Consider the following 14,317-nt stretch of genomic DNA (forward strand, 5'->3'; position numbering starts at 1 on the left):
ATACCCTTGTCATCATTATATAAATTGCTCCTTTGTATTTTATTTATTTCTACTATTAAAATTTCCTTATTCTTTCCAGGGGTCATCTTGTTGTCCCATAAAATATATATTTATTAAGGTTATCCACCTACATTTGTCATTATTGAACTCTGTGATAGGCATTTCTTTCTTTTTTTTTTTTTTTTTGAGACAGAGTTTTGCTCTTGTTGCCCAGGCTGGAGTGCAATGAAACTATCTCAGTCACTGAAACCTCCATGCCTCCCAGGTTCAAGTGATTCTCCTGTCTCAAACTCCCAAGTAGCTGGGATTACAGATGTCTACCACCACACCCAGCTAATTTTTTTGTATTTTTAGTAGAGACAGGGTTTCACAATATTGCCCAAGCTGGTCTCAAACTCCTCACCTCAGATGATCAACCCCCCTCGGCCTCCCAAAGTGCTGGGATTACAGGCATGAGCCACCACGCCTGGCCTACAATAGGCATTTCAACAAACAGAAGACAGATCCCAATAAAATCTTACTGGAAAAAAATGGCAAACACAAAGTAAAAAGATTTTGTATCCTGAGAGACTTTACTACAGGAAAACTAAAGGTTAAGAGAAAAGGAAATGAAATCTGAACTGTTTAAAACACTGAGAATGTGTCTTAAAGTAAGAATTTGTCTTTCAAACCAGGTTAGTTGAATTAGAATGCATTAGAGTCAGCAACAGACTCTTAACATTAAAAAAGTTAAAATAAAATACCACCTGGTCTTATTTCATTAGTTTAAAAGGAAATGGAAACCAGACTCTAATACTTTTAATGCTTCCCTCAAATGAAAAGAACACAAGAGAGATGTATGTATTTTCTTGTATGATCACAAGAAAATAAAACTTAAGCTTTGAAATGTCAAATTTGGGTATTTAAAAAGTTCATCACCTTTCACTATGAAGATGCTATAGCAATGCCATCCACCTGATTACAGAGTTATCCACTACACATGCACAAACTTGGCTTCTGCTCTGTCCCCTTACTGCTCTTATCAGACCTGTGCTTGTAGCAGTCATGTCTTTTCACGAATAATTCCTGTGCTCCAATCTTATTACTAGCTCCACTGCCCTGTCTCCCTCACCCCTCCTACCCACAACACCACACTCCCACCTGCCTACTTCAACCTGGAATTGACCTTGAGTTACCTAGCTCTGGCTGCAACACATCTTCTCAACCTATGCCTTCTCCATCCCTACAATGACAGATGAATGAAAATATGCCATTATTTCAGTGAATACATTAGCTTACTAATGGGGGTCAGTGGCTCCACTCTTCCTCTAATACATCTTTCATGATGTGTTTTTCCCCCAAAACCCTTTACCTCTCAGTCTTCACTTCATTGCACATGTTATGCCCCTGCCTTAGCAACGTGGAGAGTTCCTATCTTGAAGATTCAAAATATACATCACCTCCTCTGATCAATCCAGGCAGAGGTGTCTCCTCTGCGCACCTTCTAAACTTTGTAGGTGTATTATTCCATTAGAGAAATTATGACACATTTTGGCCGGGTGCGGTGGCTCAAGCCTGTAATCCCAGCACTTTGGGAGGCCGAGGCGGGTGGATCACGAGGTCAAGAGATCAAGACCATCCTGGTCAACATGGTGAAACCCCGTCTCTACTAAAAATACAAAAAATTAGCTGGGTACAGTGGCGTGTGCCTGTAATCCCAGCTACTCAGGAGGCTGAGGCAGGAGAATTGCCTGAACCCAGGAGGCCGAGGTTGCAGTGAGCAGAGATTGCACCATTGCACTCCAGCCTGGGTAACAAGAGCGAAACTCCGTCAAAAAAAAAAAAAAGAGAAAAATTATGACACATTTTAACTGTCTATATCTGATTCTATACCACCCTTCCCAATATAAAAAATCCTTTTGGGTAGAAAATAATATTCTCTATCCTTATATTCCAACCATATGCACATGCCTAACAAACTAGTGTTAAGTAAATAAATACTCTCTGATTAACTGAATGAATAGATGAAAGAAATACCTTGAACCATATCTACTTAAAAACATAAAACACTGAATTTAAAGAAAATTTTTTTCCTTAAACATGCAGGTGCAAGTATCTTTTTCGTATAATGACTTCTTTTCCTGTGGATAGATACACAGTAGCAGGATTGCTGGATTTACGAAAATATGGAACCAGCCCAAATGCCCATCAATCAATAAGTCGATAAAGAAACTGCAGTATATGTAAATACTATTCAGCCACAAAGAAAAGGAATGCACTAATGGCATTCGCAGCAAGCTGGATGTGATTGGAGACTATTATTCTAAGTGTGAAGTAATTCAGGAATGGAAAACCAAATATCGTATGTTCTCATTCATAAGTGGAAGCTAAGTTATGAGGATGCAAAGTCATAAGAATGATACAATGGACTTTGAAACTCAGGAGGAAAAGATGAGAAGGAGGTGAGGGATAAAACACTACAAATTTGGTTCAGTGTATACTGCTCACGTAATAGGTGCACCAAAATCTCACAAATTACCACAAAAGAACTTACTCATGTAACCAAATACCACCTGTTCTCCAAAAACCTATGGAAACTTTAAAAAAAATTTTTTTAACTGAAGAAAATTTTTTAAAACCTGAAATAAAATATTGTCACAAAATTATATTTCTTGGATAAGATACACAAAGTGAGACAAAAGAAACTGAAAAGTAAACTAGAGAACAGCTCTACCTGAAAAGTAAAACTGCCATTTTTTTCCAATGGCAGAAGTTATTATTCTGTTTTTCCTTTGCTGGAAAATAGCAACTATAGTAGTTACCTCGTAGGTAGGCTGTGAGAATTAAATGTAGGTAAACAGTTAGGAAAAGTGGCTCAAAAATAACACAACTGGCAGACGTTATTGCTACCTCTTTGCTAATCATGAAGAGAAACATGTACTATAATATACTCCAGTAGAAAATAAGAATAAGAACATATGCCATAAATTTTGAAAAAAGACAAAGAAAAAACTACATTTCTTGAAATCCTACAAGTCTAAAATGATATAATTGTTTCATAATATTTATCAGAATTCTAAAACTAATTTTAAAATAGAAAAATTCAACAATACCCTTTAGAAAAAGACAATTCAAGGCTCACAAAGAATTACACATGCTTTAATATTAATCACATAAACATTGTTAAGATTTTGCTTGAATTTTATGTCACAACCAGCAAAATAAATAACTGTAGTATAAAAAATATGGTATTTCCAACACAAATTTCCTACTAATTTCTGCGTTTGTAACCATAAGGAATCATTCACTCATAAGTTAAAGACATAAAGATATTAAAGTTGTACACACCTTAATATAATTGACATTATATGGCCTCTCATTCCAAATCTGCAAAACAAAGTCAAAAAAGTCTGAATTGAAAGTTCCGAAATGTCAGAAAGTACATCATTAAGATACCATTTCTGTCATCATCTTTCATATTACCTGATAAGCCATTTTTTAACCTTATGCAATATCCTGCCATATAATTTATAGATACTTATAAGATAGCATAACTTTTAAAAAATTAAAATATTATTTTTTAAAATATTAAAATACTTAGTATTTTTCAAAAAGTCATTTATTCCAAAGGTTTTAAATAATGGATTATTCATTAATTCATTCAACAAATATTGACAGTGCAACATGTGCCAAATATTGACAGCACAACGTGTGCCAGAGACTATACTAGGCATTGGAAAAGTAAAAGATACGGAGACTATTATAACAACTATGACAAGATCCCTACAGGCACACTGAAAGCCAAGTATTAATATGTATACTGCATAGAAGTAATGTTTTAAAGCATACACAGAGAATCACAGTAATACACTAGTCACAAAAGCAAACTCTGAATGAGGATGGATAAAAGGGACATATATATTGATTAGGTTTAGAATCATGAAGGACTGGGTTTCAGAATTGAAAGAACTTCCATAACGCCACAGTTGAGAAAACTGTTAACAGAGATGATCCTAGAATCCAGGTGCAGGTCTGTTTACTCCAATGATACACAAAAGAGTTTACGAATGAAGCTCTTCATGACAGCACGTGTTATCATGAGTCTAAACAAGATGGAAATCACCCATTACTTGTGACCATACCATAACAGAAAGCTATGAAACCAAACCTACATTTAGTCTCACTATGGGTTATAAATGTCCTGACATTTAAGAAAGTTCTCAGGCTGGGTGCAGTGGCTCACATCTGTAATCCCAGCACTTTGGCAGGCCGAGGTGGGTGGATCACGAGGTCAGGAGTTTGAGACCAGCCTGGCCAACACAGTGAAACCCCGTCTCTACTAAAAAATACCAAAAAAAAAAAAAAATGTAGCTGGGCCTGGTGGCGAGCGCCTATAATTCCAGCTGCTCGGGAGGCTGAGGCAGGAGAATCACTTGAACCCGGGAGTCAGAGGTTGCAGTGAGCCAAGATTGCACCACAACTCTCCAGCCCAGGCCGAGAGTGCAAGACTCTGTCTCAAACAAAAAAGAAAAAAGAAAGTTCTCATATAAATATTTTCAGTCATAATTTGGAAAAAAAAAACAGCAAAAATTAGTATATCCTTTCTTCTGGCTTCCTCCAGCCCTTGGCTCATCTTCATGCCCTGTATCATCATGTAGTACTGCAGTTTTTATGTCCCAGTGTCTACCACTCTTACAGAACACAAGAGCTTATTAATCTTAGTAGCCCTACAATATTACAGTCACAGTTCCTGCAACACAGTAGGAGCTCAATAATTGTTTCCCAACAATCTAAATCATGATTACACGAAAATGTTTAAGTATCAGTTTTAACTGATGGTCTATTAATAAGCAAATGATTATGGAGACCCGCTATGTATATGTTAAGGCTCTGTGGGGTACAATGCAGTCTGAGGCATGCATCCACGTAGCCAACTGATAAGCTGGACATGGTATCATGTTTCACACTTTTTAAATCTTTAAAAGGTGTTAAAACAGTTTGGGACAGGTGGAAGCAGATTTCAGCTAGCCTGCCAAATCTGGCCCATCATCTGTAATTTTACATCTTCAGAGCTGTAAGTGTTTTTAGTTTTAAATGTTTACATTTTAAATAGCAATATATTTACCTCAAGATCCTCAATATTGCCTTTTGGCCCATAAACCCAAAACTATTTATGCTCTGGACTTTTAATAAAAAGTTTGCCAATCTTTGGCTTAGGACAACAGTAGAATAAAATGAGACTAACCCATAAGCTGTATAGAAACACAATATTCTTGTAGGAACCAGAGCAACTAGGGATAGCATTGAAGGAGAAGTTGAGTTGGGTTGACACCAAAAAAAAGAACAAAAAACCCAGCCCAGAGAAAGAGGTATATCCTTAGTACAGTTTTCAAAAGTGGGAACATTTGGGATGGGCAAACGGGAGCAATAAATGGTCACATGTACTTAGTTTGTGTTATTATCAAACACCCCAGTAGAACAAATTAGCCTCATGACATAAAAATAGTCAAGGGGTCCAAAGTGGCTCCGGCCAGAGGTCGTGGCGCTTGCGAAGGTGAGGTCATGAGTTCAAGGCTAACCTGAGCAACCTCATAAGCTCAAACTGATTGGCAAAAAAAAAATGTTTAGTCAAAAAGTGCCCCAAATTAAATTATATTTTTAAATTACAAATAAATGTCTAAAACTTAACCATATTTTAAATACATTACTAACTCCAATATAATCAATGTCCAAGTCATGATAACGCTTGGCACCCACAATCCAGGTTACGACATAATAGGCAGTCAGCTGAAGATTGACATAAGGCCAGTTGAAACCTTTTCCCAGCCATCCAGGGAATGACCATGGCAACCCTATAGAGAGAATGGAAGAGGCAAAGGAGGTATAATGGTGTTGGTGCTACTGAAAATAAAACAAAAAAATTTTTAAAGCATTCAACTAGCAAAAAAACAATACAGATCTGACTAAAGGAAAGATTATACATGATACAAAAAGTATTGAAATCCTTTCCAATCTATAGACCCTATAATTTCTTATTGATCCCTAGAGTCAGGTTCCATAATTTCAAATGTTCTTTCCAGGAGAAACAAAAATAACAAAGACAAACACCTCTCTCAAAGACACTTACCAGTAGAAAGAAATGTACCATATGTTTTAACTTAACATCTCCACTCACTGTTGGAATGTTCAATATTCAACTTTTGTTCTTTTAGGTCAAACCAAAGAATTCTGAAAGGCTTATGCCCAACTACTCCTTTGAGTTATGTATAACACAAATTTATCATTCACTAGTACATCTTCTTACAATTTAAAGGTCCATAAAATATTAATTAAGCAATCTAATTTAGCAAAACTAGTTTGTTCTTATATCACTATAAATGACAATGACTCAATAGAGAAATATACCCTTGGTAAGTGATACACATCAAATGAGTCCATATTCTTCCAATAACTCTGATTATGTTTAAGTTAAAAAATGAGAAAAGTAGAAAAGTACTTATTAAAATTCTATATCTAAATTGTTACTAATATATTAAAATAAATTCAACAGTTATGTTCCTCAGCAATAAATATATTACCAAACTAGTTTACCACTGAAAAAAACAAAAATCAAAGTGACAAAATACTTATTTTCTAAACTCAGGAGGAACACCTAAGTGTATCACATAAGAAATGTGACATTGGAGTAATGGAATTCTTGAAGACAATGAAATGCTAAATGCAGGCTGGGTGCGGTGGCTCAAGCCTGTAATCCCAGCAATTTGGGAGGCCGAGGCGGGTGGATCACGAGGTCAAGAGATCAAGACCATTCTGGTCAACATAGTGAAACCCCATCTCTACTAAAAATACAAAAAATTAGCTGGGCACGGTGGCATGTGCCTGTAATCCCAGCTACTCAGAAGGCTGAGGCAGGAGAATTGCCTGAAACCAGGAGGCGGAAGTTGCGGTGAGCCGAGATCGCACCATTGCACTCCAGCCTGGGTAAAAAGAGTGAAACTCCATCTCAAAAAAAAAAAAAAAGAAAAGAAAGAAAGAAATGCTAAATGCAATCTGAAGGCCCACCATGTGTAAGTCTTTGTTAGGACATGGTTTAGCATGCCATATTTTCTACATTTAAATGAGGTCTGTCCTTGGAAGCAGTCCAGTGAATATGTGCTGATTCAGTGATGTTTTTACTGCTCACGGCATTTCTGGAATCTCTTACAAAAGCCCATTTATAAAGAACATACTTACTCCTAATTTCTTTTAACTTAGAAAATACTGATTTAATCCTTTAATTTGATTGTTGAGAAAATTATTTTTTAAATAACTTGAAATCAGGTCTTGAAAACGAATCATTAATTTCATTTAACTTCGTTTGAATTTAAGCCTGTTTCAAAAAATCAAATTCATTTCAAATGATGAAAAAAATCCCACCACTCTGGATGTTTGAAATGTTTCACAGGCTCTGTAGGCATTCTCACAGAACTGTGAAATGTATACAGTCCCATTTAAGCAACTAGCCAATGATCCTTCCAATAGAACCTAACCCCCACAGGTGTAGGAACTGGGACTGGTTTGGCTTCCTGAGTCCCTAGAACAGTGATCAGCATATTGTTGAAGTTCAAAAACTAACAAACAAACAAAAAACACTTCTGTATGTACCTTTTCTAAAAATGGGGTTTATTACTACATGTAGTATGCAATTTTGTAACTCATTAGGTGTATTACTGCATGTAAAATACAGTTTTATGAATGGAATTACCCTTTTACAAATACTGATGACAGATTTTGCGAAGGAAAGTAGTTTAGCATCATAGAAACAAAGAATTAGGTGCTAAAACTGACTTTGCCATTTACTGTCTATGACCTCAGGTCAGTGCCATGACCTTCTGAAGCCTCTACTGCTTCTTCATGTAAAATGGAAAGAGCCATGCCTTATTCTATAGGTATCGTAAGGACTCAATATAATATACAAAGGCACAGAAAGGATCACCCCTGACACATGCTTTGCTGCTGGCAGAATACTGATAGTATTAATGATATTATGAGTACTTCAGTATTAACAGAGATTCCACCAACATGATTCAGAACTTAAAAATTAAAGAAAAAGACATTGAAGAAACATTGCAAACTTCATTTCTTACCAATGAGTGTAATATTAGGATTCCTCTTCTTAGCTTCCTTCATTAACCACCATTCATATCCCCGGAAATAATTCTCATCTAGTGCATAGTGCATGTGGGAGGGCTCAGTGCCATCTGAACAGAGGAGAGCAAAAATGGAAGAATATGATCCATGAATGGTACTTCCTAGGACCATCTCACTCCCCCCACACACCTCCCAACACACTTCACAAAAGCAGTATTCCAGTTCTAATCCTGAAGTTGGGCAAATTATAATCTTATACAACTTAAGGATGGATGATAAAAGCATATTATTTCATCCTTTTTCATTATCTTAAGCATTGTAAAAGTCTTAATAAAACCATGACCTTCTATTATAAGCAGTACTGAGAGAAATGTTATCACTTCATATAACTAAAAATTCCCAGTATTCATTCTTCTGGGCTTTTGATCTCTCTGTGGTTTTCAAATCCCCATGTCCTCTCTCTCCGTGGTTTTCATATTCCATGTCCTCTCTCTGCAGTTTTCAAATCCCAATGTCCAACTTGTAGTTCTCATTATCTCAACTTACAGCTTATCAACTCTGGATGTGAATTCCTGAGCTCCTGAGCCCTGTTCTCAGACCCCACACCTTTAGCCTATAATATTTCTTGATATAGGAAGAGTGTTGAAAAAAAAAAGGAATGAGTATACATATCCACTCTAAGAATAACAAAATTCTACACTAACATCTGCCGTTAATAGAGGTTACATTATCATAGCCCTGAGGTAGGTAACTGCTATCAAAGTCCACATATATTCCCATAGTTCACAAACATGCTAAGTAGGGCCCTTCCAAGAGGCCCTTGCCCATTTCTTAAAAGTAGACATCAGAATTCACAAGAACTGCCTGTTTATGTATCTCTACCTTTAATTTAGCTTTAGCAAGTGAAATTAGCCTATCATTATCAATTCTGCCTAAAAGCTTTTAAGAGTAAAATGCAATAGCTTGGGGAAAGCTTCTGTTATGGAGGTTTCTTTTGTTTTTGCTTTGCACTTTTTCTTTTAACATAAACACTAATACCACCACATAGACATTATCTGTTTAACAAAGAATTACTTGCAAATCACTAGCAGGAATACAAGTATGCAGAAGATACTCTAAAGTTCATTATAATGGAATCTGACCTATAAATAATAAGCTATATCTAATCATAGAATTTTTTTTTCCTTCTTCCTGGAAACAAAAGACCTATAAACTGCTAATAGATAACATGGACTACCCAAAGTCAATCAAAATAGTTACAATGAAGACGGAAGATTTAATGATTAAAGATACTTTTGTTTTTAAAAGAAAAAAGCTGTATCTCTGAAACAGTGGTTACATACATTTTTACCACATAATAGCATTTTATATATTCTATACAAAATTAAAATATTTCTAACTCATCAATAGAATTCAAAACTGTCCCTACACTCTGTCTTGTGTATATAGGTTTTAGAAAACTGTGGACTTGTTTACTACTGATTACTTCAACTAAATAAGCAATTTAAAGTCTGAATACTGTTTTTGACAGAACAGTCATATTCTATACAATATCTTAAAATAGAGTTAAAAAATAAGGAACAATCTCATAAGCAACAATCAATCTCAAAAGCGTTTGTATTGTTTTACACATATTCTGAAATCACAGTCTATATGGTGAAGTATAGATTAAAATGCTGATGGGAGAAATCCTATCTCCTAAATTCTCCTACCTGTTGTCTGCCCGTCACCACCTATTTCCACTTTTAGAATATGCAAAGAGGCACCAAAATTCGGCTGTGAAAAGAAGTGACAGTATTAACATAGTGCTGTATTCTATGAAGCTTCAAGACAATTACTAATCACTGCCTTTGGTTTTACAGATGCAAAAACAAACGCAAAACTTCATACAGCAATTTATTCTCAAAGTAATCTGCCATTTTTTCGAAAACTAGAATTGCAAAATTAATAAATTCTATGGTGAAATTCACCATAAAGTTTCTAAAATATCACAGGTACCATGAAATAATTATTTTTTCATTACCTTAAAGAGAAAATCCAATATTTGAGAACGATAGGGCTCTGGGTAATTAACCAGAAGTCGGGAGGTTGCCTAAAAAAAAAAGTTTTTAAAAGTATGACTAAAAGAAATCCAATCATGACTGCTTGTCTACAGTGTTCATGCACACCACCTGGTATACACATAGCCTCAGGCTGTGGAAAAGCACCTCACAAGTTGTTTATCAGCCCTTTCTGTGCCAATCACTGGGCAAGCAGGGCTGCTATTTGTCTGACAGCTAAAAGGTTCTCTTCTTCTTGGATGAGGGTTAACTGGGAAGTAAGCTTGCTAACCTCATGATCACAAACTTATCTTGAAACTTAGGTTTTCTATCTTAAAACCACTTGGCAACGATATCCCAGGACTAAGATGAAAGGGATGAATCTCAGGTAATTTTTTCCCCTTTGCCTATTACTATTAAGAATAACCAGCAATAATGACCAGGCTGTACTAAGAAAGCCTAGCACAGGACAGGCCTCAGGCTGCATGGAAAGATGACAGCGGACAGTGCAGGGACCAATACTGGATCATGCCTGGACCACGACATACAACTGTTTGAAGAAAGTAATCACAAAACCAGTAACTGACCCATAATCTATCCTTTGGGAGGCAATATAAGCAAAAAATAATAAAAGAGGCAGGTTTTCAGTATGAAACAGTAGCATGTCCTCAGGCTTGTAAACCAGACAGCCTTATGTTCAAACTACTGACACTCTGCCAGGTGTATGTATGATAATTGGGACAAAATACTTCACTTTTATGGGGTTCAACTTTCTATTTTATATTCTCATATATGCTACCACTGACATTCTGGTAGAGCCCATATCTACTCTCTCATACCCAAAATATCCCCAGTCCCTACCAGTGAGACCAAGACCCATGGAGTTGCTTTCTAGCCATTCTTCCCATCCACCTCAATATATTCCAAACCAAATATAGCACTTTTGCATGTATCTGCTCCTTTTCCTGAATTTGCTGTCTAAGTAACGAATACCTGCCAAAACCATAAATTTGAGCTACCTTTTGTCCAAACTTCCCATGCACCTTCAGTCAACAAGATATCCTTAACAGTTCCTAAATCCTTCCTCTACTCTTCAACCCACTGACTTACCTAGGCCCTCCTCACTTAAGAGAGCAGTGTAACTGGTCTCAGGGCATCCCCTCTGCCTTAACCTGTATTCTATCTTACATGCTACTTACCAGAGTAATATTCCCAAAATACAAATGTAATCATGAAACTCTTCTGTAAAAACCTGCTAAGACCTTCCCTTCCCCAAAAGCTTTCAGGATAAAGTTCAAATTGCTCAATTTTGCACCCAAATTCCTTAATTATTTGGTTCCTAAACCTCATACTTTACCCCTACCATTCTCACACCTTCCATCTAGATGTATCAAACAACTTTTTCTCTTCTTACACCTGGAATGCATCCCACATCCTCTCTTGGACAACTCCAATTCATCTTTCAGCTTAAATTCCACCTCGTCAAGGAAAGATGTCTTCTGACTCTACCCACTGATCTGTCTTCTTGGGGCTCCTTTGGCACCAGGTCCATATCTCTATCACAACACTTCGAACCCTGCATTCTTACCACTCCTTTACTTTTCGGACTCACCTCTTAGTGCCTTAAAGACATAGACTGTGTCTTATTCAAGTTCAAATCCTCATTCATCGTTATTCAATAAAGACTTATTAAATATTTCATGGGATTTTTGTTGCAACAGTACAGGCAATATAACACAGAAGACTCTGAGTCAAATGGAGCTTGTCCTGATTTCATCATTTATAAGCTATGTAATCATAGGCAAATTATTGTAAAGTGGGTTATCTTACTCATTCAGCTGTTATAAGACTAAAATTAGATGTATGTAAAGGACTTGGCACATTACCTGGCACATAGTAAGTTCTCAATAAAGTCAAGTGTTATATACACAATTTTTTTAAAAATACATATTTCTCAAAGAGCTTACAACCTAGCAGGGGTTGTATTTAAATAGGCATTCTTTAAATGAACACAGTATGGGCACACTAACATATCCTTGACCCTAGATAAACAATGCTTCCTGTCCTACAGTACACCATTAAAACTGTGTGTTTTTCTGTCTAGGGTTTATTTTGCCCTCTAGGCACTCCCACATTTAACAGATAAAGTATCAGCTTTAGCTAAACACATCAATCATGCTATTGCAAACCTACAGCCACACCTAACACAACAGCATAAGTCAAAGGCAATATAACCAAATGTCAAAATGCACCATGAAGCAATAACAAATCATGGGATTACTAATCACACTGCCTGAATGAGGCCTGGAACGGTTTACAGGCCCAGGAAAAAACCCCGGTAACACTTCCTCAGTGTTCTTGAAATAACTTCCTCCTCCCAAAACTGGTTATTAAGCAAAATTAGTCACCTGCGAGACATCATCCTAAGTACTTCAGGTCCATCCTCACAATGCTCCTGCCATGCAGGTATAACTGTATCTCCCCAAAAAAGAGTGAGGCAGAGAGGAGTCATAATAAATAACCCACCAAGGCCATACAGTGAAGTGGCAGAACCCAGAATAAACTCTTGGCAATCTTCTCTTTAGTCTACATTCTTACCTACTCATTGTACCATACTGATTTCCCTCTCTGACATGAAGATTAAATGACAGCATTCTAAACTATTACTGCCACAAACTGGGATAGAGACCAAAGGCTCCACAAAGAAGTTTGAAATGGCATCTAAATATAACGTTGCAAGAATTTTCATTATTTAGTGAGTTCCTATGAGGAGTAATGCTGCATATACAGGGATACTAATAACTGCTGTAAATTATATCAGATTAGATAGGACTTTCCTACTCTGAACTATGAAATGATTCCTCTCATCTCAGTAATTTTAAATGGGGCTTAATAAACCTAATGGAAATAAAGATTTCCATTTTTCGGTAAGCTTTTACACTAGGTTTAGTATCACAAGGAAAGCTATCAAAAAGATGGGGCCTCATTTTATAAAATATTGGCTGTTTGAGGTTTAGACCAAAAACATAAAAAGGAGAATAGCAGTAGTGAAGAATAAATGCGTTAGCTCATTAGCCTACAGGATTCCCCTGAAATACACATCAGCACTGCTGGAAAGATTGCAAATTAGGGAATAAAAGCATAAAAATCAAGAAGGATCAACTAGGGGAAAAAGTTTTCCCCTAGTAGAAGGTCATATCATGTGGTCGCACTACAGGCCAGGTCATCCATGCAGTAAGCATTCAAGCTTGTTCTGAGTTGAATGTAAGGACGCAAGCTCCACCTAACTCAACCCAAAATATCCAAGAATTCAACCTTAACATTTAAAAAAAACAAAAAGAAAGAAAAAAAAAAGCCCTAGATGTAATTTCGGGTACAAAACAACAAACAAAAACTTTCTCACCCGAAGATCAGCCACCATAAAGCCCAGGGGCCCAGAGGGAGTACCGGGTAGTTTCAGGCCACTTGTCTTCCTAAAGAGACCTTGAGGCACCAGTCCTACCTCCAAACAAAAATCTTTTGGGGGGAAAAGGGGAGGGCCAGTGGGAGGGGAAGGTGGGTAGGGATAGCCTGGGGAGAAATGCCAAATGTGGGTGAAGGGGAGAAAAAAAGCAAAACACATTGCCATGTGTGTACCTACGCAACTGTCTTGCATGTTCTGCTCATGTACCCCAAAACCTAAAATGCAATAAAAAATAAAAAAAAAAAAATCCTATTAGGGCTACCCTCTCTGGAAGAGCCCATCCTTACCCTGTACTGACAACTGCCCGGGACTTAACGACTCCAGTACCCGCCAACTCCCCGAAAAGGAAGAGACACAGCCAAAGCAACCCACTGGGGCGTCCGCTTTCGCACACGGACGCTCCAGCACTCCTGGCCCTTTCCGGAGCAACGCTCCTTGACTGCCTTCTGTCTCCTCGACGAAACAGCCTGGGCCCCATTGCCTGGGACGAGGGTTCCAGCCCCGGCTTCTTCACTACCTAGACCTGTCACCTTACTCTCTGGACCTTCTGGACCTCCAGATTCTCATTTATTCAAACCTAGCTGCCTTTCTGGTTCAAGTTAAACGAAAAAGCACCCGCCCCAGCCCGCGCGGGGCGGCCCCAAGAACCTGCTGACTGAAACCCTAAGAGAATGTTGCCAAGGCGGGAGCGCGCCGAAACGCAAGG

The 14,317-nt window shown here is 37.4% G+C and overlaps 1 protein-coding gene across 10 annotated transcripts in view; it reads right to left on the minus strand.

Annotated features, from left to right (window-relative positions):
* The window catches only part of GALC (galactosylceramidase), a 64,833-nt gene that overhangs the window by 50,219 nt on the left and 297 nt on the right, over positions 1-14,317 (minus strand). For 2 of the 10 annotated variants that reach the window (XM_035261224.3, XM_002807254.7), the window contains exons 2-6: positions 10,133-10,201; positions 9,822-9,885; positions 8,106-8,219; positions 5,692-5,831; positions 3,328-3,366 (exon numbers count right to left, since the gene is read on the minus strand). In XM_035261224.3, coding sequence (XP_035117115.1) covers positions 3,328-3,366; positions 5,692-5,831; positions 8,106-8,219; positions 9,822-9,885; positions 10,133-10,201 — 426 coding nt within the window. Of the gene's footprint in view, positions 1-3,327; positions 3,367-5,691; positions 5,832-8,105; positions 8,220-9,821; positions 9,886-10,132; positions 10,202-12,556; positions 14,314-14,317 lie in introns of those variants that run through there. The other 8 variants (XM_078335567.1, XM_035261225.3, XM_035261222.3 and 5 more) reach the window with 8 other exon arrangements.

This window comes from Callithrix jacchus, chromosome 8 (assembly GCF_049354715.1).
Source record: "Callithrix jacchus isolate 240 chromosome 8, calJac240_pri, whole genome shotgun sequence".
Classification (NCBI taxonomy): Eukaryota; Metazoa; Chordata; class Mammalia; order Primates; family Cebidae; genus Callithrix; species Callithrix jacchus.